Source organism: Microcaecilia unicolor, chromosome 9 (genome assembly GCF_901765095.1).
Source record: "Microcaecilia unicolor chromosome 9, aMicUni1.1, whole genome shotgun sequence".
Lineage (NCBI taxonomy): Eukaryota > Metazoa > Chordata > Amphibia > Gymnophiona > Siphonopidae > Microcaecilia > Microcaecilia unicolor.
The window spans coordinates 175059474-175074928 of record NC_044039.1 but is presented as its reverse complement, the minus strand read 5'-3'; the positions used below and the strand labels follow the sequence as shown (position 1 = coordinate 175074928).

Genomic DNA, 15455 nt, shown 5'->3' with positions numbered 1-15455 from the left:
CGGGGGCCCCCTGTAGCTATTTTAAAGTAGACCAGGGGAGGGGATGTTGGTGGAAGAAATTATAGGCCCGGGAACAGGTGGAGAAGGAGAGACAGATGGCATTGGGGTGGAGGGACGGAAGTGAGAGGGAAAGATGTTGGTCTTGGAAGTGGTGGGGAGGGAGGGAGGGATGCTAGATGGGAGGGCAGTTGGGAAGAAAGAGAAAGATGTTGGACCCAGGGAAGGAAGAGAGGGAGAAGCATGTGTTGAACAGTTGGAGGGGAGTCGGTAGGGAGAGATTCTGGCTCATGTGGGATAGGGTGATGGGAGGGAACAACCATATGAAAGAGAGGGAGCAATATTGGACAATGGAGGGGAGAGAGAAGAAGAGAGAAGATTGACCATAGGGGGGCAGGAGAGTAGAGAGAAGGGATGGGAAGATGATTCGGGTGGGGAGAAAAAGGGACAGGGAGATACTAGGCCATGGTGGGGGGCGGAGAGGAAGTATTGGGCTACAAAGGTGGAGGGAAGGAGACGGAGGGGTAATAGTGGAAATAGCATAACCATGTAGACAGGCCAAGAAGGGGTGGCAAGATAATGAGTGAGGGGAGGATAGTGAATACAGAGGTAGTAATGGAGGGTAGATAAAAGATGGAAGGAAATAGCAGGCTGGGGAAGGAGTGTTGGGAAATGGGACAGCTAGGGAATGAGAGAAGAATATGGAAAGTTAATAGGTAGCTGAAAAGTTATAAGAAGAAGGGTGAGAAAGAAGATTAAATCTGAGTGGATAGAGAGGCTGAAAAGAAAAAAAGGGAGAGAAGACAGATAAGGGAAGGATCAATATGTCAGGGACAGGTGTAGTGAAGGAATAGAATGACAGGAGAGAGAAGAAAAGACAAATGGACAAAAGTCGCTGGACAGAGAATTAGCAAAAGACAGACGGAGAAACTAGGACCAACATGATGGAAAAATAAAATGTCCAGACAGCAAAGGTAGAAAAAAAGTGTTTTATTTTGATTTTCTCTTCCTTTGCTGCACCAACAGCCAGAACTCTTCCAAGCTCTGCAGCCAGTGGCAGTGTCCCTGAGCTGCTGCTACTGTTGCTCACCCACGCCTGTGAATGCTTGGTTTTTCTGCATACATGAAAACTGAGCATTCATTGGGGAGTGGGGGGACCCAGCGATGGTAATGGCAGCACCTTGAGGACACAGCCAGCAGCTGCAGAACTGGGAGAGCACTGACTGCCTGACCAGAGGAGATGGCCTTCAACTGGCACAGCTTGGGGATCCCTACCAGCCACTGCAAGGGTGATGGCTAATTTTGGGGGGGGTCTGAGCCCAAAGTGGTGGTGCTACCAATTGTGTTCAATACAAAAAGGAAGTGCATTTCTGTTTTTATGTTTTCAGTGTTGTACTTGCAGTGTTTCAATTTTGGTATTCATATTTCTATTTCTAATTTCTGATCCCTTGATCTGTATTTCATGAAGGCCTGTGTGAAGTCATCATTTAGAGTTTTTTTATATGTGACAGCAATGGTGGGTGGGGAGATTGGGGGAGTGGACCCCTCCTTAATTTCTGCCCTGGACCCCAGCCTGTCTAAAACCAGCCCTGTATATGAGTCTGATTTTACAGACACCAAGCCATGTAAATGAGTCTGGCTCTTAGATCATATGAATGCTCATTGCGGATATTCTGATATCCAAGCCTGAGGACCAGGATTGTGTGTCTGATTTATATCTTTCATATTTCAATGTATATTTGCAGGACTGAACCATTTAGTTTCATTAGTTATGGGTTACCAACTATTACCAAGTTTTATCTTGCACTGATGGATATTAGAATATAGAGAGCTGTTAAACCCTGAAAAAGGATACAGCATTTCACTTCTATCTATAGCAAGCAGTAGATTTTCAAGTGTCAGGCAATATGCCAGGGCAGCTTTGATACAAAGATGACCCATAAATGAATGAAAGGTTGCCAAGAGACAGAGAGAACAATTGAATTTTATAGATGCTAATCCTGTTTTAAGTAAAATAGGGGCACATCACCTGTAATTTAACTTCATAGCTGGATAACTGGATAGCTGGATAACTGAAGAGCCCAGTCAGGCTGTCTTGGCTAATCTGCAATGTGTTGTCTAACCCCTTTCCTTCTGTCTCACCTCCCTAGTTTGATTATATTGTAAACCGCGCAGTTGCCACGTTTGGACCCCATGCGTTATGTCAAGCACCTGGAGATAAATACATTTTTTAAAATCCACAGATGCATGCAGATAGTCACAGCCATTCACTGAGCTGTGGTCATTTTGATTATAGTTTCACAAATTAAGAATGTGGTCTTCAAGGCTAGCACTGCATGCTTGATTGCTTGGTACCTACAGACCTGTCTATAGAATAGGTCACTTATGGACCTGTGCAATAAAACTTTATAAAATATATTTTGGCTCGGGTTCCAAAAACATACTGTAAACCCACAATTTTTAATTTTGTATTAGTTTCCTCTGTTGTTTTTGGAATTTTTCATTTTGTTTGGGTTTTTAATTTGTTTTTCATTTGGGGAGGGGGCATTATCATCAATAGTGCAGACTGCTAAGCAATAGGGTACATTATATCTCAATGTGCCCTATTACTCCATAGTATGCCCCCTTGCTCACTAGTACGTGCTTAAAATGGCATACCGTGGGGCGCTCTGAGGCACCCATGACAAGTTGCAAATGTGCACATGCTACTCACTCACTGAAAAATATTTTAAAATTATTTTTTAGCCAAGGGGCATGTCCTGGTAGGTGCAGAGTGGGTGTTTTTGTGCTAATCATTTAGCGCATCAGCATTGCCACTTGCTAACTGAGTAGCACAGGATTAGCGCGTGAGCTCTTACCGCCTACCAAATAGGTAGCAGTAAGGGCTCAGGCTCTAATTTTTGTTAATGGCCATGGGCTTATGGCAACATTAGTGCATGTCAAATGTTACCAAGAAAACAAATAGGTTGTCGATCCACAGTATCCAGCACAGAGTACAAAACAGCAAGTCACACAGATGTAATCCAAAAATGTTCAATTTATTCACTACACATAAACATTAATTTCATAAATAAAATAATAAGCCCAGCAAGGTCTTGTTTCACCCTAACCAGGGCTGCGTCAGGGACTTCAATAACAATACCCAAAGGTGATTCCACAATATATCACCTTACAGGTATAAACCAACGTCACTTCCAAAGAAGCAGCAAAAAGTCTTGTGGTGTCAAGTGGGACAGTACAGATCTTACATCTACCACATTTATGATGACCTGTGGAGGGGTTTCAGGATGTTCTAAGTGGGTGAGAGGGCGCAGAGGGCACCTGCATCCCTTATGCGGGTCCCATTTGACATTCAGCAGGGGCTGGCATAAGTGTCGTATGTGGGTTCTGGCTGAATATTGGCCAGGATCCGCATAAACTCTGGTGGCCAGAACATAAGAAACTAGCCCCAGATATTCAGTGCCAGTGCCTGGACATGGCCGAGCACTGAATATCCAGGGCTAATTCTGCCTGCGGTAGTCAGCATTAAAAAAAATTCTGACCACTGCCGGCTGAATATCGATCGGAAACCTCTTTTCTTTTCTACCTAATTGGGTTGGTCCTAGTCTCTCATTTCCGTTTTCCTCACATCAGTCTTCTCCTGAGTTCTTTTCCAGGCTTGACTTTTTATTTCTTCTCTCTCCTTTTGTCTTCTTCCCTTCTTTCCATACATCTCATCTGTCTGACATTGATCTATTTTATGTTGTATGTTGTTTTTTTTTTTTTTTTTAATTATTTTCTCTTCCCTGCTCTAATCCTTAATCTCCTTGGTTTCGGTTCTTTTCTACCAATGGATGTTTCCCACCTGTTCTCCAGCACTCCCACTGCCCTCTCTCTTTCTCTCTATTTCCAGTCTCCTATATCTCCTCACTGTTTTGTTTACTCCCTTGTTCCCCATTCCCATTACCTTTTCAACCCTCATCTACCCTCCACTGCTTCTCATCACCTCATAAGCCCCAGCTCTTTCCCTGTCTCTCGTTTCTTCCCTCATCTCCTGACCATTCTTTTACCCTCTTTCCAACCTCATACGGTCCCTCTTCCATTTCAGCCCCATTTCCACCCTCAATTCTACCCTTCGCCTTCTTTTTCCTCTCTCATATGCCTCCACAGAGCCCTCGTCCTTTTTTTCATTGCCTCTCTCCAGTCCTCCAAGTCATTCACACTATATCTCAACCTCTCTCCACCCTTCACATTCTTCATCTCAGCCCCATCTCACACCCTCACTCATACTACCAATCCATCTAACTCATCTCCACGCATAGCTGCCAATTGCTAGGTCCTTACTGCCCACTCCATATTCCCTCTCAATTTCTCCCATTCCCAATTCCTTGCTCAGCCCCCCCAACCCCAATCACCCATTTAATCACTTATTCCCTGTTTTCCCCCGAGTTCCATTCTGCTGTTCTGTTTCGCCAATCCAATTCTTCTTTTGCACTTTCCTCTCCCCTGAGTCCCCTCCTTCTTCTGCTTTCCTTCCAAAGTCCCCATCCCATCTGTCTCCCCCAATCCCCTGATCCAGGGGTGGGAAACTATAGTCCTCAAGGGCCACAATCCAGTTGGTTTTTCAAGATTTCCACAATGACTATGCATGAGATCTATTTGCATACAATGGAAACAGTGCATGAAAAACAATCTCTTGCCTAGTCATTGTGGAAATCTTGAAAACCCAACTGGGTTGTGGCTCTCAAGGGCCATGATTGCCCACCCCTACCCTAGTCCCAACCTTCTGCTTGTCTTCCCCATTCTTTTTATTCCATCTAATGTTCTTCCCCTACCCAGTCCCCAAGTCCCACCCATCTTCTGCTCTGCTCTCCCCAGTCTTTGTTTTTCTTTTCCCCTCAGCTTCTCTTTCTTGGCCCAGCTTCAGTAAGCTGCTGAGGCTGTGGCTCTGGTTTTGGCCACATATGGGTGCTTCCTGCCTCTCTCCCTCTTGCCCTCCCTGCAATAGCTGCCAGGTCACAGGATTGAAACATGACCTGTTTGAACCATGAGGCTTTGTATTAGATGACACTTGAACCATGCAAGGCTCAATAAGAACAAGTTTCAGTTGTGCATCCCAGCAGCCACCAGAAGGAGGGAGGGCAGGAAGGGAAGGAAGGAAGCAGAAAGCACCTTTGCATGGTTGCTGGTTCTAGTTGATGAGGCAAAGGGGTATAGTAAGCCATTTATGGGGTGGTTTCTGCCACCCTGTGGCACCCTGTAGTGATTCCTCTGCCTCTGCCCAAGAATGCCTACACTTAGCATAAAAATAGGTACACTTTTTCCCAATAATTTCAATTACAATAGTGACTGTTATCATTGGTATTATAATCTTCCCATATATTTTTAAATCGGTATCTGGTCATGCAATTTTCTAAAATCCATTTTCTTCTTTTAGAACAAGTTCTACATGGAGACGAACCTGTATAAAATTACTCCTGTAGAGTACATGGACACATTTTTGGGAGCAGCTGTAAATTAGAGCTCCGGAGTTTGCACTGCTGGAGCTGGTTCCATACATCTATTTTATGAGGCACATAAGCACCACGTTGTGTTTAAATTTAAAATGGCATCCTCTTACAAAATTGCTCTCAACATATTTGAAATGTTCCAGGTATAGAGAAAGCAATGTTTCAAAGCCATTTACCCTTCTCATTTAGAGCCAATGCCAGAATATTAGGCATTGTAGTAAAACCTTCTGCTCCCCCTAATTAATAGTCAAGTCTCTGGGGCATAGTTATCAACACTGGCTCCCATTAAGGTGTGTTATTATACTATTAATATGGGTTATTAGTAGATGGGTCTCATCACATAAAATGGGACCTGTACTAAAATAGCATGAGTTAGAATAACAAATCTTAACAATATCCCAAATTGATAACTATGCCCCTTAGGTGGGCTATTTTACTACTAACATGCTATTTTACCATAGGTCCCATTTTATGCAGCGAGGTCTAAACTGGGGTTAACAGTAAAATAACTCATCTTAACGGTAGCACACCTTTCTAAGTTTTCCCTTCTCGCCCCTTTCCCCCTACAATTGTGATAATTAACTGAACAATCATGATTACTCCAATATCACCCATACTGAAGCAATCCTGCACAAAATGAGCACCATACTTTATGTATTATTAAACTAAGGAGGGCAATTTCCAAAAAAACACCATTTATCTGGGAAAATTGGCTATTTGAAAATTTCTACCCTCTCTGCGGGTAAAAGTACACACTAATGATTCTGTGCATTTAAGCAGCTGTTCCTTGTCATCAAGCAGATGAAGCCATTACGTATGGGTTATGTCCATCAACCAGCAGGGGAGATAGAGAGCACTCAAACTTTCACAGTGCCCTCTTGGCCAGCTAGCTCCACTGCCTCTTCAGTATTCTCTATCTCCCTTAGCAGGGTGGCTGCAGCTTGTTCGAGCTCCAGAAAAATCTGCCGGGAGGTGGTTCCTGGCTTGCCAGTTGTTAACCGGGGTGTTGGAGGCTATAGCAGCTTCACTTTAAAGGCACATAGGTTAGCCCTTTCCCTGCCTTACCCATACCTCTGTGGATGTGGACATATTGCCTTGCTTTCCCTGTCCTTACCCACCAACAGTGGATGCAGGCATATAGGTTCGCCCTTTCCCTGCCTTTCCCACTCATCTGAGCCTCCGGAGTCTTCAATACCTCTGCTTTCCTCACAGCTTAAAAAAAAAAAAAAAGTCGCGTTGCGTTTTTAAACGCAGAGACGCTGGAACAGAGGTTTTTGACCTGATTTTCAGCAGGATCGTAGTTGTACACTAGATCCTTTGAGGTAAGAGTGTTTTCCAACTCCTCCGGGGTGGGCCTGCGATCGGGGAGATTTTGGCGCGAAACCGCCATTTTGGATTTTACTGCTGTTTTTCGGTGATGGCTGCGGACAATGTAAAGCGCTGTTCCACTTGTGGCAAGCGCAAATCAGCAGCAGGGCTCTGTAAATCGTGCTGTACTGGCGTAGGAGCCGGCCCGAGCATGGCGAGCGATGTTTCTTCCCGCTCTGAGCTGGCAGCGGGCGCCATTTTGCTTACACCGCATGGCGCGGCCTCCGCGGACACGGAGAGACCTGAGCCGGGTGGGGCACCTTGAGATGAGGTTATTTCAGGAGTGGCTAGCACCGGACAGGATTTGGGTGCCCAGGGTGAGATTTTCTCCCCGGATTTTGTGCTTTTGCTGCATAAAGCATACATGATGAAAAGAGCTCTTCCTCAAGGGTCGCCTAAGGCTCCTCTGATTGCCCCCCCCGATGGATTCTGGCCTGGGACTGCCCAGTGAGGCTTTTTTCCCGGATGCTTGGCCTAAAGATAAGCGCAGAAGGGTTAATTCCCCTTCAGATTGTGGTGCACCTTTCCCCCCCCCCCCCCCCCCCCCCCCCCCCCGTGGTCGGGGTGTGAGGATTCGGAGAACTCTTACAGACGTTCTTGGTCTGAGGAACCAGAGTCAGGTGCGGATTTACCACAGGATCTGGATGATCCCTCCGCGGTGAGGATTTTCCACCGTGATGAGCTGCCAGCGCTTATTTCAGATACCCTGCAGGCCCTCTCGATTGAAGATCCTGACAGTGGCATGGCCTCCTCGGGTAATCCCAGGATGGCTAGTACCAAGAAAGCTGCTCGGGCCTTCCCTTTGCATGACTCCATCCTAGAGCTTGTTTCGGCTCAGTGGGCTGACCCCGAGGGACCTTTGAGAGTTTCCAGGGCTATGGGGCAGTTATACCCTCTGCGTGAGGGACATATGGCTCGTTTTCAAATGCCTACAGTGGATGCCCTAGTCACTGCGGTGACAAAGAGCTACCCTCCCTGTTGAAGGAGGTGTTGCCCTGAAGGATGTTCAAGACCGTAGGCTGGAAACAGCATTGAAACGGTCCTTTGAAATTGCAGGTCTCACTGTTCGGGCGTCTGCATGCAGCTGTTATGCTGTGAGAGCCTGCCTAGCTTGGCTGCAACAGGCAGTGGCTCAGCCCGGAGATGGAGCGGAGCCCTTCTTGGATGTGGCCTTGTCCTTTCTGGCTGATGCCCTTTATGACCTTGTCAGAGCTTCGGCTAAACAAATGGCAGTAGCAGTGGCGGCTCGCCGTCGTCTGTGGCTACGACACTGGGCAGCAGACATGGCCTCTAAGCAAAGGTTGGTGAAGTTGCCTTTTCAAGGACTTCTCCTATTTGGTGAGGAGTTGGAGAAAATTGTGAAAGGCCTGGGTGATCCAAAACCCCAGCGCTTGCCCGAAGATAGGCAGAGGCCTTCCTCTAAGGGGCAGGCGGTCCACTCCTCGTACAGACCTCGCTCCCGTGAAGCTAGAAGGTACCGCCCGGGGCGTTCTGCTGGGTTCACTTCACGTGCCCGTGGTCAGCAGAGGAACTCCTTTCGCTCGGACAAGCGTTCCGCAGCTGGTGGCTCAAGACCAGGAGTTCAGGGGCGACCCTCTCAATGATGGTGCGCCGGCCCTCTCCTCGATGCCTGTCATCGGAGGACGGCTTTCCCTCTTTGTCGAGGAGTGGGCCAAGATTTCCTCAGATCAGTGGGTTCTGGACCTGATCAGAGATGGATACAGAATAGAATTCAACGCCCCAGTAAGAGACGTGTTTGTGGATTCCTGATGCGGTTCTGCCGTCAAACGGGCGGCGGTGGAGGAGACTTTACAAGGTCTGATTCAGGGGCAGTGACCCCGGTGCCTCCCGCCGAGCAAAGCTGCGGCCGATACTCCATCTACTTTGTGGTGCCGCGAAAAGGTGGGTCCTTTCACCCTATTCTGGACTTAAAAGAAGTGAACAAGTCCCTGAGAGTGTGGCATTTCCACATGGAATCCCTGCGCTCCGTCATTGCGGCGGTTCAGCCAGGAGAGTTTCTCATGTCTCTAGACCTGAAAGAAGCTTACTTGCACATACCGATTTGGCCCCCGCACCAGAAGTTTCTGAGGTTTGCGGTGTTGGGAAAACATTTCCAGTTCAGGGCCTTGCCTTTTGGCCTTGCCACAGCTCCCCGAACCTTTTCGAAGGTAATGGTGGTAGTAGCTGCTTTTCTCAGGCGAGAAGGTATCAGGGTTCACCTGTACCTAGACGACTGGCTCATCAGAGCAGACTCTGCAACAGAGAGCTTACAAGCTACAGCCAGAGTGGTCTCAGTACTGCAATCTCTAGGCTAGGTCGTCAATATGGCCAAAAGTCACCTGTCCCCTTCACAATCTCTAGAGTTTTTGGGGGCCAGGTTCGACACAGTCTCGGGCTATGTGTTCCTACCCGAGCTAAGGCGGTGCAAGCTTCAGAATCAGGTCCGTCTGCTCCTGAGGATGCCCCGCCCGCGAGCTTGGGACATTGTCCAGCTGCTGGGATCGATGACTGCCACGATGGAAGTGGTACCCTGGGCGAGAGCGCACCTGAGACCTCTACAATATTCCCTACTCTGGAGATGGTCTCCTATTTCTCAGGATTACCAATGCAGACTTACTTGGCTCCCTGCGGCCCGTCTCAGCATGGAGTGGTGGCTCTCGGACAGCATGCTGCGGCGAGGAATGCCGCTGACGCTCCCCGTTTGGTGCCTAGTGGTAACAGATGCCAGCCTGAAGGGCTGGGGCGCACACTGCAAGGGGAAGCATGCCCAGGGTCTATGGACACCCGAGGAGTCGGAGTGGTCCATCAACCGCCTAGAGTTGAAAGCGGTGTTTCAGGCGCTTCTGGCCTGTCAAGTGACCCTGGAAGGATTGGCTGTCAGAGTGATGTCGGACAACACGACAACGGTGGCCTACATAAATCGACAAGGCGGAACAAGGTGCAGAGCACTAGCCGCGCAGGCCGAACTGATTTGCCACTGGGCCGAGCTGCATCTTCAGTGTCTGTCGGCAGCTCATATTGCAGGTCAGAGCAATGTGCAGGCCGATTATCTGAGCAGGCATCAGATCGATCCAGCAGAATGGAATCTGGCAGACGAAGTATTCCTGCAGATCTGTGCCAAATGGGGCAAGCCCGTGATGGATCTAATGGCGACAAGTGCCAATACCAAAGTCCCGTGCTTCTTCAGCAGACGGAGAGATCCTCGCTCGGCGGGGTTGGATGCCTTGGCTCAACCCTGGCCTCCGGGTCTACTTTATGTGTTTCCCCCATGGCCCTTGATAGGGCGCCTGCTCTTGCGGATTCGGCTGCACCAAGTGGTCCTCATCGCCCCGGATTGGCCAAGGAGACCTTGGTATGCAGACCTCCGACAGATGTTCCTGGAGGCTCCTCTGCCGTTACCTCTGGTACCGAACCTGTTGACTCAGGGACCGGTAGCCATGGAGGTCGCCGGCCGCTTTGGTCTTACGGCATGGCTATTGAGAGGGCGCAATTGAGGGATAAAGGTTATTCCAATAAAGTTATTTCCATTCTCCTGCAAGCCCGCAAGCGGTCCACTTCCGTGGCTTATGCCAGGATTTGGTGCCTGTTTGAGTCTTGGTGTGCTTCCAGAGCCATTGCTCCAATGCGGGCTCCTGTCTCGCCGATTCTGGACTTTTTGCAGGAAGGTGTACAAAAAGGCTTGGCCTATAATTCCCTGCGGGTGCAGGTGGCAGCGTTGGCCTCCCTTCGTGGTAAGGTGGAAGGCGTGTCTTTGGCTGCTCACCCAGATGTGGCACGGTTTCTTAGAGGGGTGCTTCGGCTCCGACCTCCAGTGCGAGCACCCTGTCCAGCTTGGAACCTAGGGCTAGTTTTGAAAACCCTGCAGGCATCTCCTTTTGAGCCGCTTCGGCGAGCATCGGAGAAAGATTTGACACTGAAGGCCGTTTTTCTGGTGGCCATTACCTCGGCGAGACGGGTGTCAGAGCTCCAGGCGCTGTCCTGTAGAGACCCATTTCTGCAGTTTTCAGAGTCCGGAGTCACGGTTCGGACCGTGCCTTCCTTTATGCCTAAGGTGGTTTCAGCCTTTCACCTAAACCAGCCTATTTTCTTGCCCTCTTTTTCAGAGGAAGAGTTTCCAGAATCTTTTGGGCAGCTGCACCTTTTGGATGTGCACAGGACTCTGCTGCAGTATCTGCGAGTTACTAACTCTTTCAGGACTTCTGATCATCTGTTTGTTTTGCTATCCGGTTCTCGCAGAGGGTCTCCAGCGTCTAAAGCCACTATTGCCCGCTGGCTCAAAGAAACTATCTTTTCAGCTTATCTGCTGGGCGGCAGGGTTCCTTCCGCCTGTAGCCTTTAAGGCACATTCTACTAGAGCGATTTCTTCCTCTTGGGCTGAAACTGGAGCACTCTCTCTTCAAGAGATATGCAGTGCAGCAACATGGGCTTCTAAGCTCTCCTTTGCCCGACATTACAGGCTGGATGTGGCTGCCAGGAGGGATGCGTGTTTTGGTGCACAAGTGCTAGCACGTGGTGTGGCTTGTTCCCACCCTATCTAGGGATTGCTTTGTTACATCCCATACGTAATGGCTTCATCTGCTTGATGACAAGGAAGGGAAAATTAGGTTCTTACCTTGGTAATTTTCTTTCCTTTAGTCATAGCAGATGAAGCCATGAGCCCTCCCTGTATGATTGTATGTATGCTGTGAATCTGATTTTCAGGTTCTGTTCTAATTTCCTGAAGTTCCTTCCTTGGGAGAAAGTTGGAAAACAATCTTCAGGATTCATGTTCAGTTTAAATTTAGGAGGATGTGTTCATTCCCTCCAGCATGTTTTTTTTGGAGGATGTGTTGATTCTCTCCAGGAGGCGCGTGTGTTCCCCTCCACTTATACAATAAGGAGGATGAGTTTATTCCCTCCAGGAGGATGTGCATTCCCTCCTTTATGAGTTCATGCCCTTGTGATGGGCCATCGTTCGCTGTGAGGAAAGCTCTTGTGATTCCCATTGTGGTTTGCCATACTGCTTTGGAAGCTTCAAATACTGAAGAGGCAGTGGAGCTAGCTGGCCAAGAGGGCACTGTGAAAGTTTGAGTGCTCTCTATCTCCCCTGCTGGTTGATGGACATAACCCATACGTAATGGCTTCATCTGCTATGACTAAAGGAAAGAAAATTACCAAGGTAAGAACCTAATTTTCCTTTCTTTGCCTCCCTTTTAAAGCTGTCTCCCTAGACAATGGCCTTGTTTCCCTAATGGTTAAACTGGCCCTGTTGGGAATAGCTGTTTACCTGGGTAAAAGGGCTTTTTGAAAATTGTCCACAATGTATATGAGTAAAAGTATATGTGTGATGCAACACGCCATGTTTGTTTTACCCACATTTTTGTGGAGGCATTTGTCTTTTGAAAAGTATGCACTGCATATTGTTTGGCTCCATGAGGTTCTGGCAGAGAAATCATGTACAAAACCCTACAGGATCTTTCCCCTCGGGCAGTTTTTTAAAGGGAAAGTATGTTCAAGATTTGCCTTTGAGAACTGGTATAAAATCCATGGACTTTGTGCTTCACCACACATTCTGAAAAGTTTCCCAATAATTATAGACATTAAAATGGCAGTGCTAGCAACATTTTTTTAGATAGCTAGGTAAAATAGGAGAAAGTTTTTGAAAGCTCCTCTCTTTTTTATATATGTACACACACACACATACACTCTGTAGGGCTTAGGATTTATTTTTAAAAACTTGTATTTAGTAGGGCTGTACCGAATATTCAATTTAATTTGACCCTGAATACATTATTTATATTCAGTCGAATAGTGATTTAAAATTGAATATGAATAATCCAAGGCTCTACTGTGCTAAATCCTATTGAAATAAACACTAGATTTCACATTGCTTCTTTTATTATTTGTTATGTTAAAACTCAGTACCCATTATTTGTATTCGGTATTTGTATTTGGCTGAATAATATTTTTCATTATTCATATTTAGCCGAATAGTAAAATATGCTATTCGGTACAGCTCTAGTATTTAGCTCATGTTTTCAAGTGGTAGCGTACGTCTAGTAGTGCTATAGAAATGATAAGTAGTAGTAGTAGCTCAAGGTGAGTTACATTCAGATATAGTAGATAGTTATCTGTCGCCTGAGGGCTTATAATCTAACCCCCCTGTATACTAAGCCCCACGGTAATGCTAATAAAGCCCATTCAAAGTGAATGGGCTGTGATGGCATTAGCACATGGCAACCGCTAGAGCGGCTTAGTAAACGGGGGTGGGGGGCAGAATTTGTACATGAGGCAATGGAAGGTTGAGTGACTTCCCTGTGGCCACAAGGAGTGTCGGTATTAAAGACGTTTGAGGTTTTTTTATAAGACATTTTATTATATCTTAAACATGTGCACTCTTTTTTCTTTTTGTCTGCCTTCCTCTGGGATTACAGAACCATCTTGCTCTGAAAATAAATACAGTATCTCTGAAGATGAACTTCTCAGTGCCATTAAAGCAAAGGAGGCAGCAAAAGGCATTTCCTTTGAAACCTCTGAGGATCAGCAATCACCAGGTCTTTATCCAGAGAAACAGGAGCTGAAAAGTGCACCTGGGCCTCCATCAGTACCATCAGCCTTAGACAATGAAGCCAGCAGTGTGGAGTCTGGGGATTCTGAGATAGAACTAGTGTCAGAGGATCAGTTTGCTGCAGAAGAGGCAATGCATTCTACCTATATGACCTTTAGTCATATTGGAGGACCTCCTCCTTCTCCTGCTTCCCCCTCTATACAGTACAGCATCTTAAGGGAAGAGCGTGAAGCCGAACTGGACAGTGAACTCATCATAGAGTCCTGTGATGGTTCATCAGCCTCAGAGGAAAGTCCAAAGAGAGAGCAGGATTCTCCTGTAATGAAGCCAATGATTATGGACATAATACAGGAAGAGAATGGCTCAAGGAGTGAACATCTCGATGCCACAGAAATTGAAGTAAGCAACCTGATAGAAAGCAAAATGAACAAGGAAAATCTTGCAGATTCAGCAGCATATCTGAAATGCTCTTTTGCTACACCAGAACTAAGTTTTGCACCCCTGCCAGAAGAGAGTCCTAAAGAGGTAAAGAAAACAGAAACTCAGAAGCAGCCAGTAGATGCAACAGTTTGTAATCAAAATATTCAGAATGCAAAGAACTTTGGGAAAGAAAGTTCTGTCACTTCTCCTCTACTGCCATTTTTAAATAAGAAAAAAGGTAAGGTCAATTATTTCTGATTGCTTATAATAAAGGTGGTTTTTTTTAAATTATTTTTAACAGGATCTAAAAATAGTGCTGGTGTTGGGGAACACATAATTTCTTGGAGGCAGCATAAGGGGTGTTTCCACATTTGGATGGTGTCTGCATTATACTGTAGAATTTGGGGGGCAGTTTTGAAAGAGATCTCTAGGTCAGAGATTCTCAATCCAGTCCTCGGGATACACCTAGCCAGTCAGGCTTTCCAGATACCCACAATGAATACGCATGAGATAAATTTGTGTGCACTACCTCCATTGTATGCAGATCTATCTCATGCATATTCATTGTGTGTATTCTGAAAACCTGACTGGCTAGGTGTATCCCAAAGACTGGGTTGAGAATCTCTGCTCTAGGTATAGAGTTATATATAGGGGTGTACCGAATATTCATATCTGATTCTATTCGGGCCCCGAATACATTACTCATATTCGGTTGAATAGTGATTTAAATTAAAATTCGAATAATTTGGGGCTCTACTGTGCTAAATCCTACTGAAATAAACTCTTGATCTCTGATTTCATGTTGCTTCTTTTATTGTTTCTTATGTTAAAGCTCAATGCCTGTTATTCGTATTTGGCCAAATAGTAACATAATCTATTTGATACAGCTCTAGTTGTATACACCGAAATAGGGCACATAACTATATATCCATATGTGCATATCGAGGTGTTCTCAGTGGTAGGTTTGGGATAGAGTACACAGACATGCATTTTGGATTTCCAAAAGTATGAGTGCAATTTTAGTAGTTGGCAGGTTTTGGTATGTACTTCTGAGTCATTTTTCTAAGAGAATTTTTCTCTTTAAAAATTTATAAAAAGTATGTAGGTAAAAAGTACCCACAGACCTTACATATACATGCTTTCTTTCAAAGTTGCAACCTATCCCCCTCAATCTATAACAGATCACCTATATTTAAATGCCATTGCGTGGAAGGTCCTATTATTTGGAATGCTTTACTACAACGCTTATGTTCAGTGACATCTTTATTTTTGTTTCAGAAACTATGTAAGGCACACTTTTTCAGCAAGCTTTTTTGGCAGGCTAATTTTTTGACATTTTATATTGCTCTGTGTAAGAGTTGGTTTTAATTATTATTTTTATATTTTTATTTTATTGTGATGTTTTATCATTTTGAATTGTGTTTATTATCACGTTAGCTACTTAGATTTATAGATGAATGGGGTGTATGATTTTTATATATATATATATATATATATATATATATATATATATATATATAAATCAAACATATAAACGGCAAGTGACCGACTCACCTGCAAATGCGCAGTAGAGACTTCCTTCTCTGTCCTGCTCTCGCGTCAAGACGTGATGATGTCAGAGGGAGGAACAGAGA

At 45.9% G+C, this 15455-nt stretch overlaps 1 protein-coding gene across 1 annotated transcript in view; it reads left to right on the top strand.

Moving 5' to 3' along the window:
* Positions 1-15455, top strand: part of RTN1 (reticulon 1) — a 193631-nt gene that overhangs the window by 74590 nt on the left and 103586 nt on the right. Inside the window, exon 3 of the mRNA XM_030213857.1 lies at positions 13268-14059. Coding sequence (XP_030069717.1) covers positions 13268-14059 — 792 coding nt within the window. The remainder of the gene's footprint in view (positions 1-13267; positions 14060-15455) is intronic.